Source organism: Squalius cephalus (genome assembly GCF_949319135.1).
Source record: "Squalius cephalus genome assembly, chromosome: 2".
Lineage (NCBI taxonomy): Eukaryota > Metazoa > Chordata > Actinopteri > Cypriniformes > Leuciscidae > Squalius > Squalius cephalus.
In genome coordinates this window covers 33,037,303-33,055,829 of record NC_137123.1, presented here as the reverse complement: position 1 = coordinate 33,055,829, position 18,527 = coordinate 33,037,303, and the positions used below count along the sequence as shown (strand labels likewise).

Below are 18,527 nucleotides of genomic sequence, written 5' to 3'. Positions count from 1 at the left end.
CATGTGACTCCGCTACAATATCAGATCACATGTTATTGGATTAAAGCAGGGGAATCTAATATGGCCTGTGGGATATTTTGGAGAAAACTTGCAACTGAAATATGCTGAAAACATTTGTATTCATTTATTTTATTGGTATGATATTTCTATAATATTTTATTATCTACAGCAGTTGTATATTACACACTACGGGGTTGGTACAATTGTTAAAAAAATATTTTGAAAGAGGATTCTTCACACAGGAGAGGATGTTCACCAAAGCTGCATTTATTTGATCAAAAATACAGTATAATATTGTGACATGTTTTGTATCAGTGTACCAGTCTTTACTGTCACTTTTGATCAATTTATTGCAGATTTGCTCACTAAAAGTATTAATTTATTTAAAAAAAACTTCTATCCACAAACCTTTGAATGGTAGTTTGTAGTTTTCATATTTAATTATGAATGGCATTCAGCACTTCAGAATCTTGTTGAAACTAAATCTATGAGTGACTCTTTCCCAGGGCAACCCAATTAATTTTCCCACTTTGACGTTTGTCATAGATGCTCACAGCAATAATGGACCATATATAATGAAAGATTTTTAGTGGCAAAAAATGATTAGATACATATAATGCACTAATACTGATTTGATGCTGATGCCGTAAATTGAAATGACCCCAACACTCTTTATTGACATCTAACCTTTAACATCCACAGTACCTATCCATTGCAAAAAAGGTTCTTTATAGTAGGAAAAAAGTCCATCAGATCATTAAAATGTTCTTCACACTAAGATAAATAATGGTTCTTTTTAGAAGTGATGGCCTAACTTCATTTTCATGTTCATGTTCAGTTATGCTTCCAGAGGCTTATTAAATCTACTCAAGTTATCCAGGTCAGACCAATGAGTGGGTTTCTCTTTTTTTAATTTGATTAATATTCCCTAATTATTTCATGTGCAAAGTAAACTCAAGGTCTCTGGTGACTGAAATCAGTAAATTGCTCCCAATATTGGTTAATAAAGGAGCTAAATTTGATTTTGGGTTATGTCCAAAAGCACATATGCTCTTTTTGTGATTAGGCTTCTTCAAGGTTTAACAAACAAAATATTTTTGGCTTGCGTGCGTAAGGTGACGTTTTGTATGACCCTTGAGCCTCGACGTAATATGAGTTTGACACCTCTGGATTACTGGGTAGTTAAAAATTGCACATGGGCTTACCTTCTATTTTCATATAGGTACATTGTTCATTCCTTTTTTCTTTTTCTTTTCTTTTTGTGTGACTTTTCAAATGCATCCCTGTGGGTCTTGTGTGTGTGTGTAGGACTCTACCTATGCTGAGCTGGATGACTTGGGAGAGAACAGGAGTTACACTGTGGAGTTGCAGGCAGTTTCATACTGGGGTCAGGTCCCCATCAAGAGCTCCAAGGCCATTCTTCAGTTTACTACAAGCCAAAGACAATCTGGTACAAAACTATTTAATTGCTGTACATTTGTACTTGATACATAACAGCACTCATTTGGGTGTTGTGAAATACAGTGAAAACAGCTGTAAATGTTTTGAATTTGTAATGTTATACTTTTCCTCCATATTTGATGTCATTCAGATTTGGAACCCACAGTCAGCACGGTCTTTATAAAACCCCAGTCAGATATATTAGACGTGGGCACTCCATTCTATCAAGACGGACAGCTTCAGGTCCGGGTTTACTGGAAAAAGAAAGGTATGACAGATGCAATATGCCATGTCTTTTATCTGTTTTTTTCTCACAGCTATGTTTTGTAATTATGTAAACATTGTGCTTATTAAAGAGTTAAGAATCAGAATATGTGTAATTAAATGAAGAACAATAACTCTTTGTTTGGGAAGAGATAAGAACTACTGAAGTAAGTGAGGACCTGTTTGTGTGCTAACATGAGCTGACGAGGCATGTCTCGGCCTAACTTCGCATGCTGCAAATTACATTTAAACTGTTTCATTCTGTCAGTGAGTGATGAGTTAATCCTACATTAAACTCAAAAATGAAAACTGTCATAGAAACGAAAACATTTAATTCATACCAAGCCATGCAAAATGTTGCTTGAAATCTTCTCCTTGACCAAGGATGTTTTTATTTTATTTATTTCAATAACTTAAGACTCACACTGGCCACATGTCAAATCCCTTAATCTCTCTAATGGATGTCCCACAGATTTACCTCATACTAATCTGTCAGGCACATTATCAAGATTGCTTTGCTTTGCATATTTTGCTTGGTTTTGCATATTTTCTGGATGCATAGCAAGCATGAATTTCTACTGGCCGTATTACTGAGCACTGATTACTTGTAAGGTCTAAATAGATCATTACTGATGATTACCAGTGAATCATTAACCGTTCATTAACTGATACAGACAACAACAACAACAACAAAAAAATGTTTTAGTTACAATGGGAAGGCTTATCCATGCTTTTAAATATTTTGACCCTTTTGGTCCCACTTTATATTAGGTGTCTTTAACTACTATTATAACATTGAAATTAATAATTTGATACAATGCACCTATTATGTACATACATGTTTTTACTTTGCACTTATATTGTTATTATTACCTGAATGTATTTGCATCTGTAAGTAATTTCTGGAATTACATCTATAATTACACTGTTAACTCTTCCCTTGCACCTTAACCCATCCTTAAATTTACCCATACCACCAAAACCTGTCCCAAACCTTATCCGTATCCCTCCTCAATAGCAGCAAAAGTGTTTTGCAATAAAACATAAGAACAATCCATACATTGTACTTTTTCTTCGATGCAAGTACAAAATAGTTAAAGACACCTAATATAAACATAACTTCAGATGTATTGAAAGGGATCATTCACCCAAAAATGAAAATTGACATCACTCACTACTCATTACTCATTATGTTGTTCCAAACTAGAAAGTCGTTTTTTTCTTTTTACACAAAAGAAGATATTTTGGAGATATTCAAAACAATGAAAGCCAAAAACACTGCTGACTTTCACTGTATTATTTTTTTTTTTTTTGTATGGACAACACAACACACATGAACAAAAAATAAAATATATATTTTTGTGTTCAACAATATGTGACCCTGGATCACAAAACCAGTCTTATGTTGCACGGGTATATTTGTGGCAATAGCCAACAAAACATTGTATGGGTCAAAATTATAGATTTTACTTTTATGTCAAAAATCATTAGGATATTAAGTAAAGATCATGTTCCATGAAGGTATTTTGTAAATTTCCCACCTTAAATATATAAAACATTTATTTTTGTGAATGGATGCAGCACTATCGCCAATAGAAATGGACAACTTTAAAGGCGATTTTCTCAATATTTCGATTTTTTTGCACCCTCAGATTCCAGATTTTCAAATAGTTGTATCTCGGCCAAATATTGTTCTATCCTAATAAACCATACATCAATGGAAAGAGTATGTATTCAGCTTTCACATGATGTATAAATCTCAATTTTAGAAAAAATACACATAAGACTGGTTTTGTGGTCCAGGGTCACATATAAAGAAATGCATACATTTTTGGAAAGACATGGGGATGTTAATTATGATTTTTAATTGTTGCATGAACGACAGTATCATACAAGAAACAGCGCTGATATTCAGTACACACTAGAGCAATTGGATGTGTGAAATTGCTGAGATATAAAATAGTAACAAATAAATAGTATAACATAAACAAATTAATAACAAATAACTTATTTTTCAGACAAAATTTGGCCAGTTAGTTCATATACTGTAATCCTTCTCAGCCAACCCATAGAAATAGTGTCACCAAGCAAAGCACAGGCTGGAAGCCGGTCTGGAACAGCATACGTGAGTGGAGCAAACTGACAAAAACTTCCCTTCCCCCACTCAAAGTGCTCCATAATCACATTTCGGAATCTGGCATTTATCTGTCTCTCCTTTTCAGATCCCACTGTGAATCGTTACCGTGTGCAGTGGTCTCCGGAATTCTGCAGTCACAATGGATCCAGATCCCAGGAGAAGCTCATCACCCAGGTAACCAGTCAGGAATGTGTCTTCCATCCTCCCTACAGGTGCGAGGTCACATTCTGACAGCTCATACATAAGATGAATTTCCGGGGAGAGGGTTCGTGTGGTGTTCATTGATCATAAATGGCAGATAACTCACCATTTTGAGGCACATCCAAATTCCAGAAAGATTTATTTACTAAATTGCAGAGAAATATGAGACAAAGTATTCTTTTAAACATCTTTAATAATTAGATTTTCATCAATGTGATTGTGTCTTTTTCAAAGTAAGAAACTTTGTTAAAATCTATGACACACTCAAAGGAGAAAATGTATTTTTTCAGCATGAAAATTAATCTTTCTTGACATATAGAAAACATGAACTATAGATTTTCCCATTGAGGCCCACAGCTATGCTGGATGTGTTGATAGGTGATCAGTCATCATATTTCTCCTTGAATTCTTTTCAGTGGAGTTGGACCAAAGAATATATATTTTTTTTCATATCACTGAACAGGAGAATTTTGCTAGCCTTCCTGGTCTTCAGTTCTCTTGCAAGTATAAGGTGATTATTCAGCCTGTCGGAACAAAGGGTCGAGCCCAGGCGGAAAGCACAAACTTCTACACCCCTTCCTGTGCTACCATCCAGAGCAAGAGTCCCAAACCCATCCCCTGCTCTACAGTCTCAGGTGAATCTGAGCTTTCAAAAAATATGAGGACTGTATTGCTACAAATCATTAGCGTAATCTGCAAAACCATTTATGAGATATGTTGGATCAAACTTGTAGGTCGATGTATAAGAGTGTCCATAATATATATATATATATATATATATATATATATATATATATATATATATATATATATATATATATTGTCTCATGTTACGCATGTAACCATGGTTCCCTGAGAATAGGGAACGAGACGTTGCGTCCCCTAAGGGAATGCCTCTGGGAATGCCTCCGGCATATGGGGAATGCCTCCGGCATAACTGGTCCAAACACGACAATGAAAATAGGCGGCAGCCTATGACATCACCACTGGTGCGTGAGTATAAAAGGGCACCTGAGAAATACGTCATCCACTTCTTGTCTGAAGGAGACGTGTGCAGGAATACTGGAATCATGGCAAAGGGGCGCAGTGTCTCGTTCCATATTGTTTTAACCATGGTTCCCTGAGACGTTCCCTTTCAATAGGAAACTCACGCCGTGTCCCCTAGGGGTCGCTATGGGGAACGGCATACCCACACTGAAGGGATGAGTGCCCTATTGGCTGAACTAAGTAGATCTCAGTATGACGACTATCTAAATCAAGCGGAGACCTAACAATGCCCTTCGCTCAGTATATCTTGCAAGGAGACTCACATAGAGCCTACCACTTGCAATCGCTATCGTAGCAGAGCTCAAGAGAGCGGAGGCCTCAATAAAAATAACTCTCTCTAGCAAGAGGATGCCTATCAGCACAGTAGCCAAGGACCACAGTAACCACTTAGCCTATGTCTGAGCTCATAGGATGAATACAGTACGTCCTACCTCTGTCAAGGAAGCTAAATAACAGGGCTAGCAGCCTACCACAATAATGGGAGGAGCTCAGAGGAGCGGAGGCCTCTTATAGAATGACTCTCTTAAGTGAGAGAAGACCTAACAACGCTCTGGTTCAAGAGCAGTGACCAAGGAGGCTTACAGAGAACCTAACAACTTAGACCCAGGCTGAGCTCGGATGATGATGGAGGCCTTAAGATAATGAGCTAGGAAGCCTAGTTACATCCAGTGCATGTCAGGGAGGCCTAAAAAATGCATAGCAACTTGACACTAAAATAACAAATGGAGCTCAGGGGAGCCTACATCTCAGCGCTACTGCCCAAATCTGGTTAAAAAACAAGAACAGAGGCCTCAATATGCTGACTCTCAAAAAAGAGATGAGGCCTAACTACATTCTATACCCAGGGCAGCTCCAAGGAGGCTTAAAACGAGCCAACAACTCGGAATATCTTTTATAAAAGCAGTATCCAAGGAGGATTAAAGGGAGCCTAATGACTTGACAACACCGCCTACTAAAAAGCAGGGGCCTTCTCATAATGAGGAGCCTAATCAATTCATACCGTATGTAGGTGAAGCTCAAAAGAGTGGAGGCTAAACCCCAGGATGGAAAACCGCATTTTACGCACTGGTTTCCTACACTCAGGTCTCACTTCGCTCGGTCCAAGGTCTTGAGACGGCGCTGCCGCCCTATGGCGCTTCCTAAAGGCAGTGGCCATGGAGGCTCAAAAGCCTGACAACTCAGCACCACTGTGTGTAGGAGCTCTGCGGACGAAGGCCTTAACATGACAACTCTCTAAAACATGGAAGAGGAGGCCTAGCAGTGTCCTAAGCAAAAACACCATGCTCCATAGAAACTAAGGAGGCTCACTGAGAGCCTACTTCTTAATAATCTATCTGGCGTGAGACAACGCATTCACAACCAACTTCCTTTTGAAAGCAGTGGCCAAGAAGGCTCGCAAAGAGCCCAAACACAGCACTACTGCCTGCCGAGCTCTGGGTACAGAGGCGTGCTACGCTCAGAACAACTTACCAAGGAGGAACTCATACCCGCTATTCAGCGGAGCTCTTGGGAGCAGGGGCCTGAAAGAGTGACTCTCTGTATAAAGAGAGGAGGCCTAACAACACTCCGCTACTGTAAAGGCAGTAATCAAGGAGGCTCACAGAGAGCCTAACAACCTAGCGTACTGCCTAGCTGATCTCTAAGGACAGCATGACGACTCTGTCAATAAAGTCTGTCTCATGAGCCAATTTGAGGTGCCAAAAAAGGAAACATTCTGTTTAACTAGTCCCTGCTCTGTCTACTACCCCCATGCTAAATCCCGCCTCACCGTAATGGTGGCCACGGAACCCGAACAGCGGAGTGCAGACGCTCAACTCTCCTCCCTCAGGAGTGAGTCAAGCCCGGGTGGAACAATTACTGCGACGCATAGCAAAAAGCGTGCATTTGACCCCCTGGATAGTCAAACGTGCTAGTTCACGCATCAGATTCTATCACTCTGAAAAGAATCATACGAGAACAGACACGAATACATCGCTATGAGTGCCTTAAACTCCCTTGAGAGCAGCCGAATGCGCTCGTGCAAACACTAACTACTATCCCTCAGGAGAGAGCAGAAAGGGAAAAAAAAATTCTTACCTGTCTCTTGTAGTCAGTCTTGTGAATGCATCATACTTAGCGCATCCAGCTTCTTCGAAGAGAAGACAGCATTGCACCCAAATGCGCATCCCACATCCCTCTAAAATAGGTACAGCGCGAACATAGCTTTTCATTGAGAAATCCTCTCTATAGCGAGATGAGACCCACGTAATGCACGCATTCAACTCCATCAGGAGCTAAACACGAATGCTCCTCCCTTATGTCCAAACAAACAGTCTCCTGAAGACAAGAAAGAGGTTGACAAATTTCACAAGTGACCTTTTATACTCACAGTCGCACCAGCGGTGACGTCATAGCCTGCCGCCTGCCAATGTCAAGTTCATTGTCATGTTTAGACTCACGCTTCATGCTAGGGGATGCAGCGCAAGTTCCCTTTCGAAAGGGAAATATATATATATATATTTATATATATATATATATATATTATAATTAAAGTACTAGGAAATGTTTATTAGCTCCTCTGTGGGACTCCAGACTCATGTCACTCATCCACCCTATCTCGCTCCGCTCCCACGGCTCTCGGCCATGCTCTGCTCACTTATATACAGTATACTGTATATATATATATATATATATATATATATACATACAGTATATAAACAACAGTTCGTTGTGGCCTTGGCCTTCGGCCTCGTGCCTATGACGTACAGGCTGATATACTGCCATATGAATTTTTTTTATAAATTAAGAAGCAATGAGGCAGTTTTGTTTAAAATATTTTGTTTTCTAAGAAACAATAATAGATTATATCATGAACTACTTATATTATATCACTGTGACATATTTCACTTTATGCACCCAAAACAATCCCAAAATGTTATCAATACAGGGAAAACAATTGCATCACTTTTTATTTGTATATGGTTTTATGTTTCTTATATGATTCTTTGTTTTCTCAAATCAGCAGTGGCTCTTCCAAAGGTCCTGGTCAGGGCAGAGAACCTGACGGCAGCGTTCTCGGTCTACATGGGGAATGTGACAGGCCTGTTCTCATGGGTGGTGGCCATGCCTCAACCTCCACAACAGGTCACAGGGTATCAGGTCACATGGGCAGAGGTCATCACAGAGAGCCGCATAAATAATCTGCCCAACAGCCTCATATCCCAGTCTCAGATCCTACCTCCAGTAAGTCACGTTCAGAACAATTGGTCACAAGCATACACTATGTTCCCTGGCAAGGGATCCTGGTCAACCAGGATATGTTTCGTTTTAGGCACTAGCATGCAGGTCCAGCAGCTGGATCACCAAACCAGCATGAACTTCATACTGAATTGGTTTCTTAGCTTAATTCTGTTCTACACTTAGTTCTTACTGTTCTTATAACGTGTGGTTGTTGTAGTAAACGCACAACAATGGAGGTTTCACGATTTTGCCTATATAGCTATTAAGGTTAAACTTATTTGGCTTGCTGTCCGCAGTGGAGGGGCTCTAGGAAGCAGCTTCAACTCAAGCTTAGATATACCACCCAGTGTGACTTCTAATGTTTGTAAGATGAGTCTAGTAGCAAAATGCCTAAATTATTTTGGTGGAGTTGTGGAGGTGGAGGGATGCCAAAACAGTTGATGCAGTTAATTGAAAGATTAAAAGGGTTCACTCCTCCCGAAAATCAGAGGCGGACAGAGTACACAGCTACATTACTTGAGTAAAAGTACAGATACCCCTTGCTAAATTTTACTCAAGTACAAGTAAAAGTACTACAGTCAGATGTCTACTTAAGTAAAAGTACTAAAGTACTTGTTTTTAAAAGTACTTGAGTATCAAGAGTACAAGAGTACATTTTCTAAATATTGCATTACTACTGCCACAGTGCTTACATTGGTAAACACAGCAAACACTTGAAGCGAAAACTATCATCAACTTGTTCAGAAAATTGAAATAGTCTGGCGAGGTGGGGCCACGGCTTGGCACATTCCCGGGATGTGATATTTTTTTTCCCAGGATGGTAGGGGAAGACTCATGAATGTTCATTAGGGAAGTCATCCCTGAAGGCGGAAAGCTGAAGGTGATTACTGATAGGCTGTCCCAATCAGTGGCGCCTGCACAATCCAATCACATTTGAGAGGGTTTCCGAGATGTTTCTTTTTTCCTTTTTTTTTTTTTTTTTTTAGAAGTAGTAACGGGTACTCACAGTTATGGATAGAAATGTAGTGGAGTAAAGAGTACAATATTTGCCTCTCAAATGTACTTGAGTAAAGTCATGAGTACTCCCCAAAAATGATACTCGAGTAAAGTACAGATCCCTCAAAACTGTACTTAAGTACTGTACTCAAGTAAATGTACTCAGTTACTGTCCGGCTCTGCCGAAAATTAAGTTTAAGAACTTCACAAACAAATAAATAGTCTTCAATAAAATAAATAAATCCTAAAACGGAACACTCAGGAGATCAAAAGGATAAATATAACATGGAAAAACCACATAGAAAACGAGACCGAACACTGAACAGAGGAAACTAAGGGCTTATAAACAGGCAGTAATTAAAGGGTATAATGGTACATGCACTTTTACAAGTTGATTGTACTGAAATGTGTGTTGGCAGTGCCTGTACACAACCATCATATAATGATAAAAATCCATCCAGTGTTTTTTTTTTTATCTCCTTATATGTTTTCCCCTGTCTCAAATCGAGCCGTCTGACCGTGTGACGTCACGCGGTCGGACACCCCTCCCACGATTGTTAATTGACAGCAGCGTTTCAACACAGCGGCCCTGAGCGAGCTGTCATCATAGTCCGCCATTGTTGATACAGAATGGCGTCTAAGCGATTGTGGTATTCTGTTCTTGGGTGTAATAACGAACACAGCAGTCATTTTGATGTTCCTAAATCCGAACCGCTGAAGACGCAGTGGCTGAGTTTTTTTTTTTCGAAGGGAATATTCCCCACGATCAACGTCAATGCTTTCATGTTTGCACGAATCATTTCACCAGACTGCTTTATAAATGAGAACATTGAAAAAGGGATTAGCTCCTGTCTGAGTATGTGTTGTTTATGTGCCTAATGACTGTCATGTCAAGTCAAGTCAACTTCATTTATATAGCGCTTTTAACAATGTAGATTGTTTCAAAGCAGCTTTACAGAGATAAACATATAATTTAAGGTAAGATTGTTTTGGCTTTATAGCGGTTCTTTAATAAAGTTATTTTCCAGTTAAAGTTAGTTTTGATTGATTCGCTTCCGTCGCAACGATCATTTGTTATTAAATTAGGGGCCGCTAAGACGACACCATTCTCTCTACACAAACTTTAAACGCGAACCTGTGAGAAACGCTGATGGCGTTCACATGCGCATTAAGAATTGGTTCTATAGTTATGTGCGTTTGAATATATGTGCACAAGTTTGTAATTCCCTACAAACCAAGCCTAAACAAAGTACTGGTGTTTCCTTATAGTTTTGATACAGAATTTTATTTTATTTTATCAATTCGGGGTAGATACGCAAATTGAGTTTCCCCGACGACGCTTTATCTGTAGAGTGGTAAAGGGATCCTCCATAGGGAGAGACTAGTTGGCACTTCAGCACTGCGTTGACATCGGGTCCAGGCGAAGGTCCTTCGTCAGATCTGGATACAGCCTGGATCCGGCAGGCTGCGGGAAAACCTTGGGATAAACAAAGACACTAAAATCAGCATAGATGCCATTCTTCTCATGATGTAACGAGTACATCAGGATTTATGGGAAGTGTTCCCGGTTCCAGCTGACCTAATCTATGCAGCCTAACATTGGATTATAGAAGTCTATAATGTGTTATATGAATGCTAGGTCAAAGAGATGTGTCTTTAATGAGTCTAGATTTAATCTTTAAACTGACAGAGTGTGTCTGCTTCCCGGACAATGTTAGGAAGATTGTTCTGCTAAATTACAAATTTAGTAAATAAAAAAGGAAGTTTTGGTACTAAATAGGAAAAGGATCTACCGCCAGCAGTCGATTTTGATATTCTAGGTATTATCAACTGGTCAACTAGGAATTTTGAGATCGCAATAGACGTGCAGGACTATAATGCGTTAAGAGCTTGCTCAAGTACTGCGGAGCTAAACCATTTAGTGCTTTGTAAGTAATCAGCAATATTTTAAAATTGATGCGATGTTTAATAGGGAGCCAATGCAGTTTTGACAGAACTGGGCTAATATGGTCATAATTCCTGGTTCTGGTAAGAACTCGAGCTGCTGCATTTTGAACTAGCTGTAGTTTGTTTATTAAGCGTGCAGGGCAACCACCCAGTAGAGCATTACAATAATCTAGCCTTGAGGTCATGAACGCATGAACTAATTGTTCCGCATTTGTCAATGAGAGCATATGGGGTAATTTAGATATATTTTTAAGATGGAAAAATGTGGTTTTACAGATACTAGACATGTGACTTTCAAATGAAAGATTGGTATCAAAAGCACACCCAGGTTCCTAACCGGCGACGAAGACTTGACAGAGCAGCCATCAAGTGTTAGACAGTATTCTAGGTTATTACGTGAGGAAGTTTTTTGTCCAATAATTAGAATCTCTGTTTTTTCAGAATTTAGAAGTAGGAAATTACGAGTCATCCAATTTTTTATATCAGCTATGCATTCTGTTAAAGGGATATAAGTCAGTCATATAATGCAGGTCTATGGTCACCACCTCAAAGAGCATGCACAGAGAAGTCCAAATTAAACAATTCCCCATCGTAAGTACACATTGATGGCCCAAGACACGAAACGAGCGGTTTGTGTGAGAAAACGAACAGTATTTACATCGTTTTTATCGTTTGTGCATGCTCTTTGAGGTGGTGACCATAGACCTGCATTATATGACTGACAGATAAGAACAGTTTGACCTAAAAATATCAAAATTGAAACTACTGCGGAAACAAAGACATCTACATCTTGGATGCCCTTGAGGTAAGCTAAAACATACCAAAATTTAATTTCAAAGTGAACTATCCCTTTAATTTAGTGAATTGGTAAGTTTCGTTAGGTTTTGAAGAAATATAGAGCTGAGTATCGTCGGCATAACAGTGGAAGCTAATTCCATGTTTCCTAATGATATCTCCTAATGGTAGCATGTACAGAGTGAACAGCAGCGGTCCTAGTACTGAGCCTTGTGGTACGCCATACTGAACTTATGATCGATAAGACATCTCTTCATTTACTGCTACAAACTGATAACGGTCAGATAAGTATGATTTAAACCATGCTAGTGCAATTCCACTAATGCCAACATAGTTTTCTAGTCTATTTAAAAGAATGTTGTGGTCAATAGTATCAAATGCAGCACTAAGATCGAGTAACACTAATAGAGAGATACAACCACAATCGGATGATAAGAGCAAATCATTTGTGACTCTAACGAGAGCAGTCTCAGTACTATGGTACGGTCTAAATCCGGACTGGAAATCCTCGCAGATATCATTTCTTTCAAGAAAGGAACACAGTTGTGAAGATACTGCCTTTTCTAGTATCTTTGACAGAAAAGGTAGATTCGAGATCGGCCTGTAATTGACTAATTCTGTAGGATCAAGTTGCGTTTTTTTAACAAGCGGTTTAATCATAGCCAACTTAAAGTTTTTTGGTACATATCCTAGTGACAAAGATGAATGAATGATATTAAGAAGAGGATCTATGACCTCTGGAAGCATCTCTTTCAGTAGCTTAGTTGGTATAGGGTCTAACATACATGTTGTAGATTTAGATGATTTAACGAGTTTAGTAAATTCTTCCTTTCCTATAGCAACGAATGAATCAAATTTAGCTCCTGACTGTCTCACAGACTGGTTATTTTTTTAACAGATCGGTAAAATTTTAGTGCTTCAGCCCTAACAGTACCTAACACTGCATAGATAACGTTACGCATCACGGACAAGCCTACATTTACCGAAAAAAAGTTTTTCATGACCATTAGCTGTAACATCAATGTCAATGAACTTACGTATACATCAGTAAACACATAGCGTTCGTATCTCACTACTCTACCCTGCCAGTACATACAAAGATAGATCAAAGTGACATTACTTTAACCAACCATTCAGAAACGTATGTTTGAGCCTTAATTGTCTAACTTCTTCGGGGCGTCATCTTGTTCCGGGTCCATTTTCGGTTCAAATTGATTCGGTTGCACAGATGTGTCCTCAGAGACTCCCGCTGCCATTCTTTCTCCAAAATATACCTTCAACTGTTGTCAACGCAACACTCCACGTGTATTGTGTCAAAACGCCCCACAGAACAGAGGGGCGGGGTGAGCAAAGCTCATTATCATTTAAAGACACATGCACTTAAATGGCGTGCTGAAAAAAGAGCTGTTTTTGACCAGGTAAAATGTTTTCTTACAATACTAATGAGAATTTTTAATTAAAGTATATTACAAACTTTTCATTTAGACCCTAAAGAATCATATTAACTTGTACAAAAATGGCATTATATGACCCCTTTAAGATAAAACAGAACAGGTGCAAAGGGCTAATCAAAATCCATAGTAACTAATAAAGAGCGGGAAAACAGAACAAAGGAAATATTCCAGAAAGCAAATTGATCTTACCGTCAAACATACCCTTAACTCTTGGTTGACTTACCCAAACCTTGCTTACTCAAGGTATGCTGGTTCCAAAAACTCGTTCGGGAGTTAAGCAAACTCTGAGAATGTTCACTGTTAACACACACAACATTTTCAACAGAGCGACGAAATGGAAATGACCATGGAAATGAACGCTAAGAAAAAGCATGCCATTCTACTTCTTCTTTTATTTAATGGTTATTTACATTCTTAGTGCATATCGCCATCTATTTGGTGGTTGTGCAATCATGTTTCAGTATTTTTGTTTAATAATCTTTAATCACTGTGAATAAGAACTATTGTTTGTTTGATGCTAATTATATAATAAAAAGAAAGACTGATTAAACTACGTAAATATCAGTCTGTGCAATTATAGAAATACATTATAGCATAGAAAACGTCCTGTTGCAAAAAAAAAAAAAAAAAACTCTTCTGAATGCAGATCAATGATTCCACTGGAGCCTTATCAATAGAGCACACATGCACTGAACACCTCTGAAGTAAACTAACCATAGAACAGAACCTGCTCCGGAGCGGGTTATGTTCAGAGATTAAGCTGATATGGCTACTTACCCTGAAAATTACCTCCGTTTTTGGAACTGAAAGTTGAGGTAAACCACTTACTTACCTTTGTTCACCCAAAAATTTAATTCCTGTCATTAATTACTCACCCTCGTGTCATTCCAAACTCATAAGAAACCCATCTTCGGAAAACCAAAAAAAATATTTTTTATGAAATCCGAGAGGTTTCTGAGCCAGCCATATGAAGCAACGTCATTGCAACTTTCAGAAAGTTAAAAACCCAGAAAGGTAGTAAAAACATTGTTAAAACATTTCATCCTTAATGTTATGAAGCAAAAACAAGGACTTTATTCAACAATTTCTTCTCTTCTGTGTCAGTCTTCTAAGCTGTTCATGTAGTAAACAGTGGAGCGCTTCTGGGTTCTATGTCAGAACATGTGTCGTGGTGCTCACGCGAAAAGTGTAGGCCAATAATGAGCCGGCGTTCTGATGTGTTTGTTTTTTGCGACCAAAAAGTATTCTCGCCGCTTACTCGCAAAAAGTATTCTCGTCGCTTTTTGTAAAGCAAAAACATGCATTACAGTTTCCACACAAATAATATGCAACTGTTTTCAACAATAAGAAATGTTTGTTGAGCACCAAATCAGTATATTATAATTATTTCTGAAGGATCATGTGACATTGAAGACTGGGGTAATGGCTGCTGAAAAAAAAATCTGCTTTGCCATCCCAGAAATAAATTATATTTTAAAATATATTAAATTATAAAACAGAAAAAAATGTAATAATATTTCACAATATTACTGTTTTACTGTATTTTTGATTAACTAAATTCAGCTTTGAGCATAAGGGACTCTTTTTTTTTTATTTAGAATTTTTAACAACAGTGTATTTGTATTTTATTTATTTCTCAGACTCAAATGATCTTGATTAACTAAAAAAAAAAACCTTCTCTTTCCTCACAAATAGGAGCGAAATATCCTGGTAGTTTCTGGTCTTCAGTTGGCATCTCTCTACAGGCTTGAGGTGCAGGTGATCACTATGGGAGGACAAGGCCCAGCAACATCCAGAACCTTCCAGACACCAGCTCACAGCAGGCCAGTTCTGCACTACAGTAAGCTCTTTAAACTTATGAGACCCCAACATTTGTGTACCAAATCACATACTATTTAAAATAGCGTAATCTCTCGCAATTTTTTTCGTAATCTTTTGCGGTATCTCTATGGCACTGACCTCTCCTGCGCAAAAAAAATGCAGCCCAACCCTTAAATCTTAATAAGGGTGAGCTGACAATACATTCTTGTTCATCGGAAGGAAAAGGTCAGAGGGTATATGAGGTCAAAAGTCTTGTGCAAGTAGCCCCAGCTCTTGATGTCGAGGTCAACCAATAAATCATGTAATTGAGATTAATTGCTTTTCCTCTCCTGACTCTAGTGTATATTTAACTTTGCAGAACCAAGGATTAAGAAACACCATCTAAGGTCGGTGATAGAACGGCACTGAAGTCTACACTGCAATGAATCATCCTGGACCAGAACTGACTCCTCAGGAACACAGAGTGTCAGAAGAACCAAAGAAAAGTTAATTGCAAATCGTGTTTCAGCCTGAGCCAGTCAGTTGCCTCATATAGTAACTCAAAATGGGGACCTGCTGTAATCTGAAGATCAAATTGTGATTGACGTTATGATATTTAAAGACCCATTAATTTCCTGTAGGGGGGATCGGCTTCCACAAACTAATTAGTATTGAATTTGCAACAAAGACTTGGGCATCAAAAGCAAAAGGCATAGGATAAAAACAAAGTGCAAATACAAAAAAAAAAAAAAAAAAAAAAAAAAACCTTTGTGGTTAAATGCCTAAAAGGCATGTTTTGAATTGCACCTTCCCTAAAAAAAAAAAAAGAAAGAAAAAAAGTATTTCTGGTTACACTCACCCTAGGCGCTGAAATGGACCCTCTTTAATCCAATATTGCATGTGATGACTAATTTGGTTTAACTTGTAAATAAGCCTTGACTCAATACAACTGTTTGTGGTTTTGCATGTGTTCGTTAAGCATGGAATTTTACTGTTTGTATCCCCATTGTGTCAATAGCAACAAATGAGGAATCAATGAAAAATATTCCTGCTCTTTAAAAGGAAAATGCCATTTCATTTTATGAGGGTTTTGTGTGGTGCGTTCTCAATTTGCTGTAGAGATATTTGTTTGCAGTCATGTAATTCCTGTACATACTGTATGTTTTTTTTTTATTTATTTATGTATGCAATACAAATGTGTTATGTGGATTTGTAACTGTCTGTGTGTGAGTGCATGAATGTGTGTGCATGTGTGTGTGTGTGTGTGTGTGTGTGTGTGTTTGTGCGGGTTCCCCCAGCATCATTCACAAACTGACAAACCCTTGAAAGGAGATTTTGTATAAATATATTTGTAAATTCCCACGGATAATGAATATTAATGTACATATTTTATATGAATAAAGATGTTAAACCTTGTTTTCCCTTTACCATACTGGTTGTGTGTTTTGTAACAGTGCTACCAGGGTGAATAGGAAATTAAATCTATCATGCCACACAAGCAATATTCTCTAAAATCATGTAAATACCACAATCAATACAAATCAATATAAACATGCACATAAATGTAATCTAATTTTACTACTAAAACACACTACAAAACAGTCAAGGCAAGGAACTTTTCCACCCCTTGACACTAACAACAGTATAGTTGTGTTTATTTTTCATTTCGATGCAAATGTACACACTACTTATAATGAGATGTCCTGTTGATGCAGCTACATTGTGTTCTGCTTCTATTTCTGTTATGGTTCAGTGTGTGTGTGTGTGTGTGTGTGTGTGTGTGTGTGAAAACAAAGCATTAAGCCCAATGGATAAGTGTGTGGTTACTCAAACATACACATGCAAGCAGGCAACTCTACCCTTGTAGCTCTGTAGTCACTTTCATTAGAATTCAACTCCACATCTGGCCCTCGTGTCACAACAGAAGTGTGTGTGTGTGTGTGTGTGTGTGTGTGTGTGTGTGTGTGTGTGTGTGTGTACGCCTGTTTGCTATATGGAATATTGATGTGCCTGTTGCCATTACCCCTTCAGAGAATGTCTGACCAAAAAGACAGGAGTACCACAGGACAGGAGACAACAATATTTGTTTTTGTTGATCCTCAGTGAGATTAAATTTTGTCCATTCTATTATTGCAGGTCACACAATATAATGCACCACCAGAAGATTTTTAAGCAGTATTGAACAAGAGGGTCTGTTATTGCCCCTCACCCGTATGCACTTTCAATGGCAGATTATAAACTTACGAGAATACTTTATTACTTGAAAGAAGTAAATATACATTAATGAGCACATATATTTTTGAAAGAACTAAGTGTTTTTTTGCTAAGAATCAACTAAAAAAATTACACAGTGTAGCTTTAAGATGAGAATCTGACATTTTTATGGTTAGACTCTAAATAGTTCAAAAAATTTAAATGTGTATCTTATCTGTCTTAACTCCCTGAAGGAGTGTCTGAAAAGTTGTTGTTTTGTCACATTGTCTAATAATGAGGCACATCAGTATCAACCTTATTGTTTAAAGTAATCATTCTCTTGTGCCTCAATGGATTTAGTTAAGTAGAAAATATTGCTAGCTGTTTGAATCCAGGCCTAATGTTGGTATTACTGATATAAAGGCTGTCTGAATAAATAGATGGAGCGCAGTGAGAACATAAGAGAATTAAATGGCCTGGTTGGAAGTGTCTTCTTGCTTCCTTGCTGAAGTGTTGAACTGTGCCTCAGGATTTATGAGTGCTCCTGGACTCTGGTGACCCAGAGACAGGGATTTAGAAGGAACAGAGAGAAGGAATGGTGGGGGCAGGAGAGTCCAGGGGAAGACTCGATCCGCTTGCAACACATTTATGATGCTCCAGAGAATGGTCGCAGAATGGTACAGAGAAAAAGTGTGAGAGAAAGGGAGACTAAAAGAGAAGCAGCATCAGGAAGAAGGAAACCTAGAGGGGAGAGAAGCAGAGGAACCAAAGGGGAGAAGAGGCAAAAGAGGGACAATGAGAGAAGGAGAGAATAGATGACTTCAGGGACTGAAAGTGTGAGCAGATGAAATATGTATCAAAATACTTCACACTTTTTAAGCCAGAGGGAGATATGATATTTCCTCCTCCCACTTTCCCATGAGCCTCCCAGACGAGTTGCCTCACAACTGGCCAATCCCATAAGAAACATTTTCAAAAAAGATTGCTCTCTGGCCTGTGTTCTCACTTACACCATTACAGCTTCAATTCCTGCA

The 18,527-nt window shown here is 38.4% G+C and overlaps 1 protein-coding gene across 2 annotated transcripts in view; it reads left to right on the top strand.

Moving 5' to 3' along the window:
• Positions 1 to 16,726, top strand: part of anos1a (anosmin 1a) — a 34,632-nt gene extending 17,906 nt beyond the window's left edge. Inside the window, exons 8-14 of one of the 2 annotated variants that reach the window (XM_079864121.1) lie at positions 1,309 to 1,450; positions 1,592 to 1,708; positions 3,927 to 4,015; positions 4,506 to 4,677; positions 8,094 to 8,311; positions 15,196 to 15,340; positions 15,680 to 16,726. In XM_079864121.1, the coding sequence (XP_079720247.1) occupies positions 1,309 to 1,450; positions 1,592 to 1,708; positions 3,927 to 4,015; positions 4,506 to 4,677; positions 8,094 to 8,311; positions 15,196 to 15,340; positions 15,680 to 15,729 (933 nt within the window). In that variant the 3' untranslated portion in view covers positions 15,730 to 16,726. Of the gene's footprint in view, positions 1 to 1,308; positions 1,451 to 1,591; positions 1,709 to 3,926; positions 4,016 to 4,505; positions 4,678 to 8,090; positions 8,312 to 15,195; positions 15,341 to 15,679 lie in introns of both variants that reach the window. The other variant, XM_079864120.1, reaches the window with a different exon arrangement.
• The last annotated feature ends 1,801 nt before the right edge of the window (positions 16,727 to 18,527 follow it).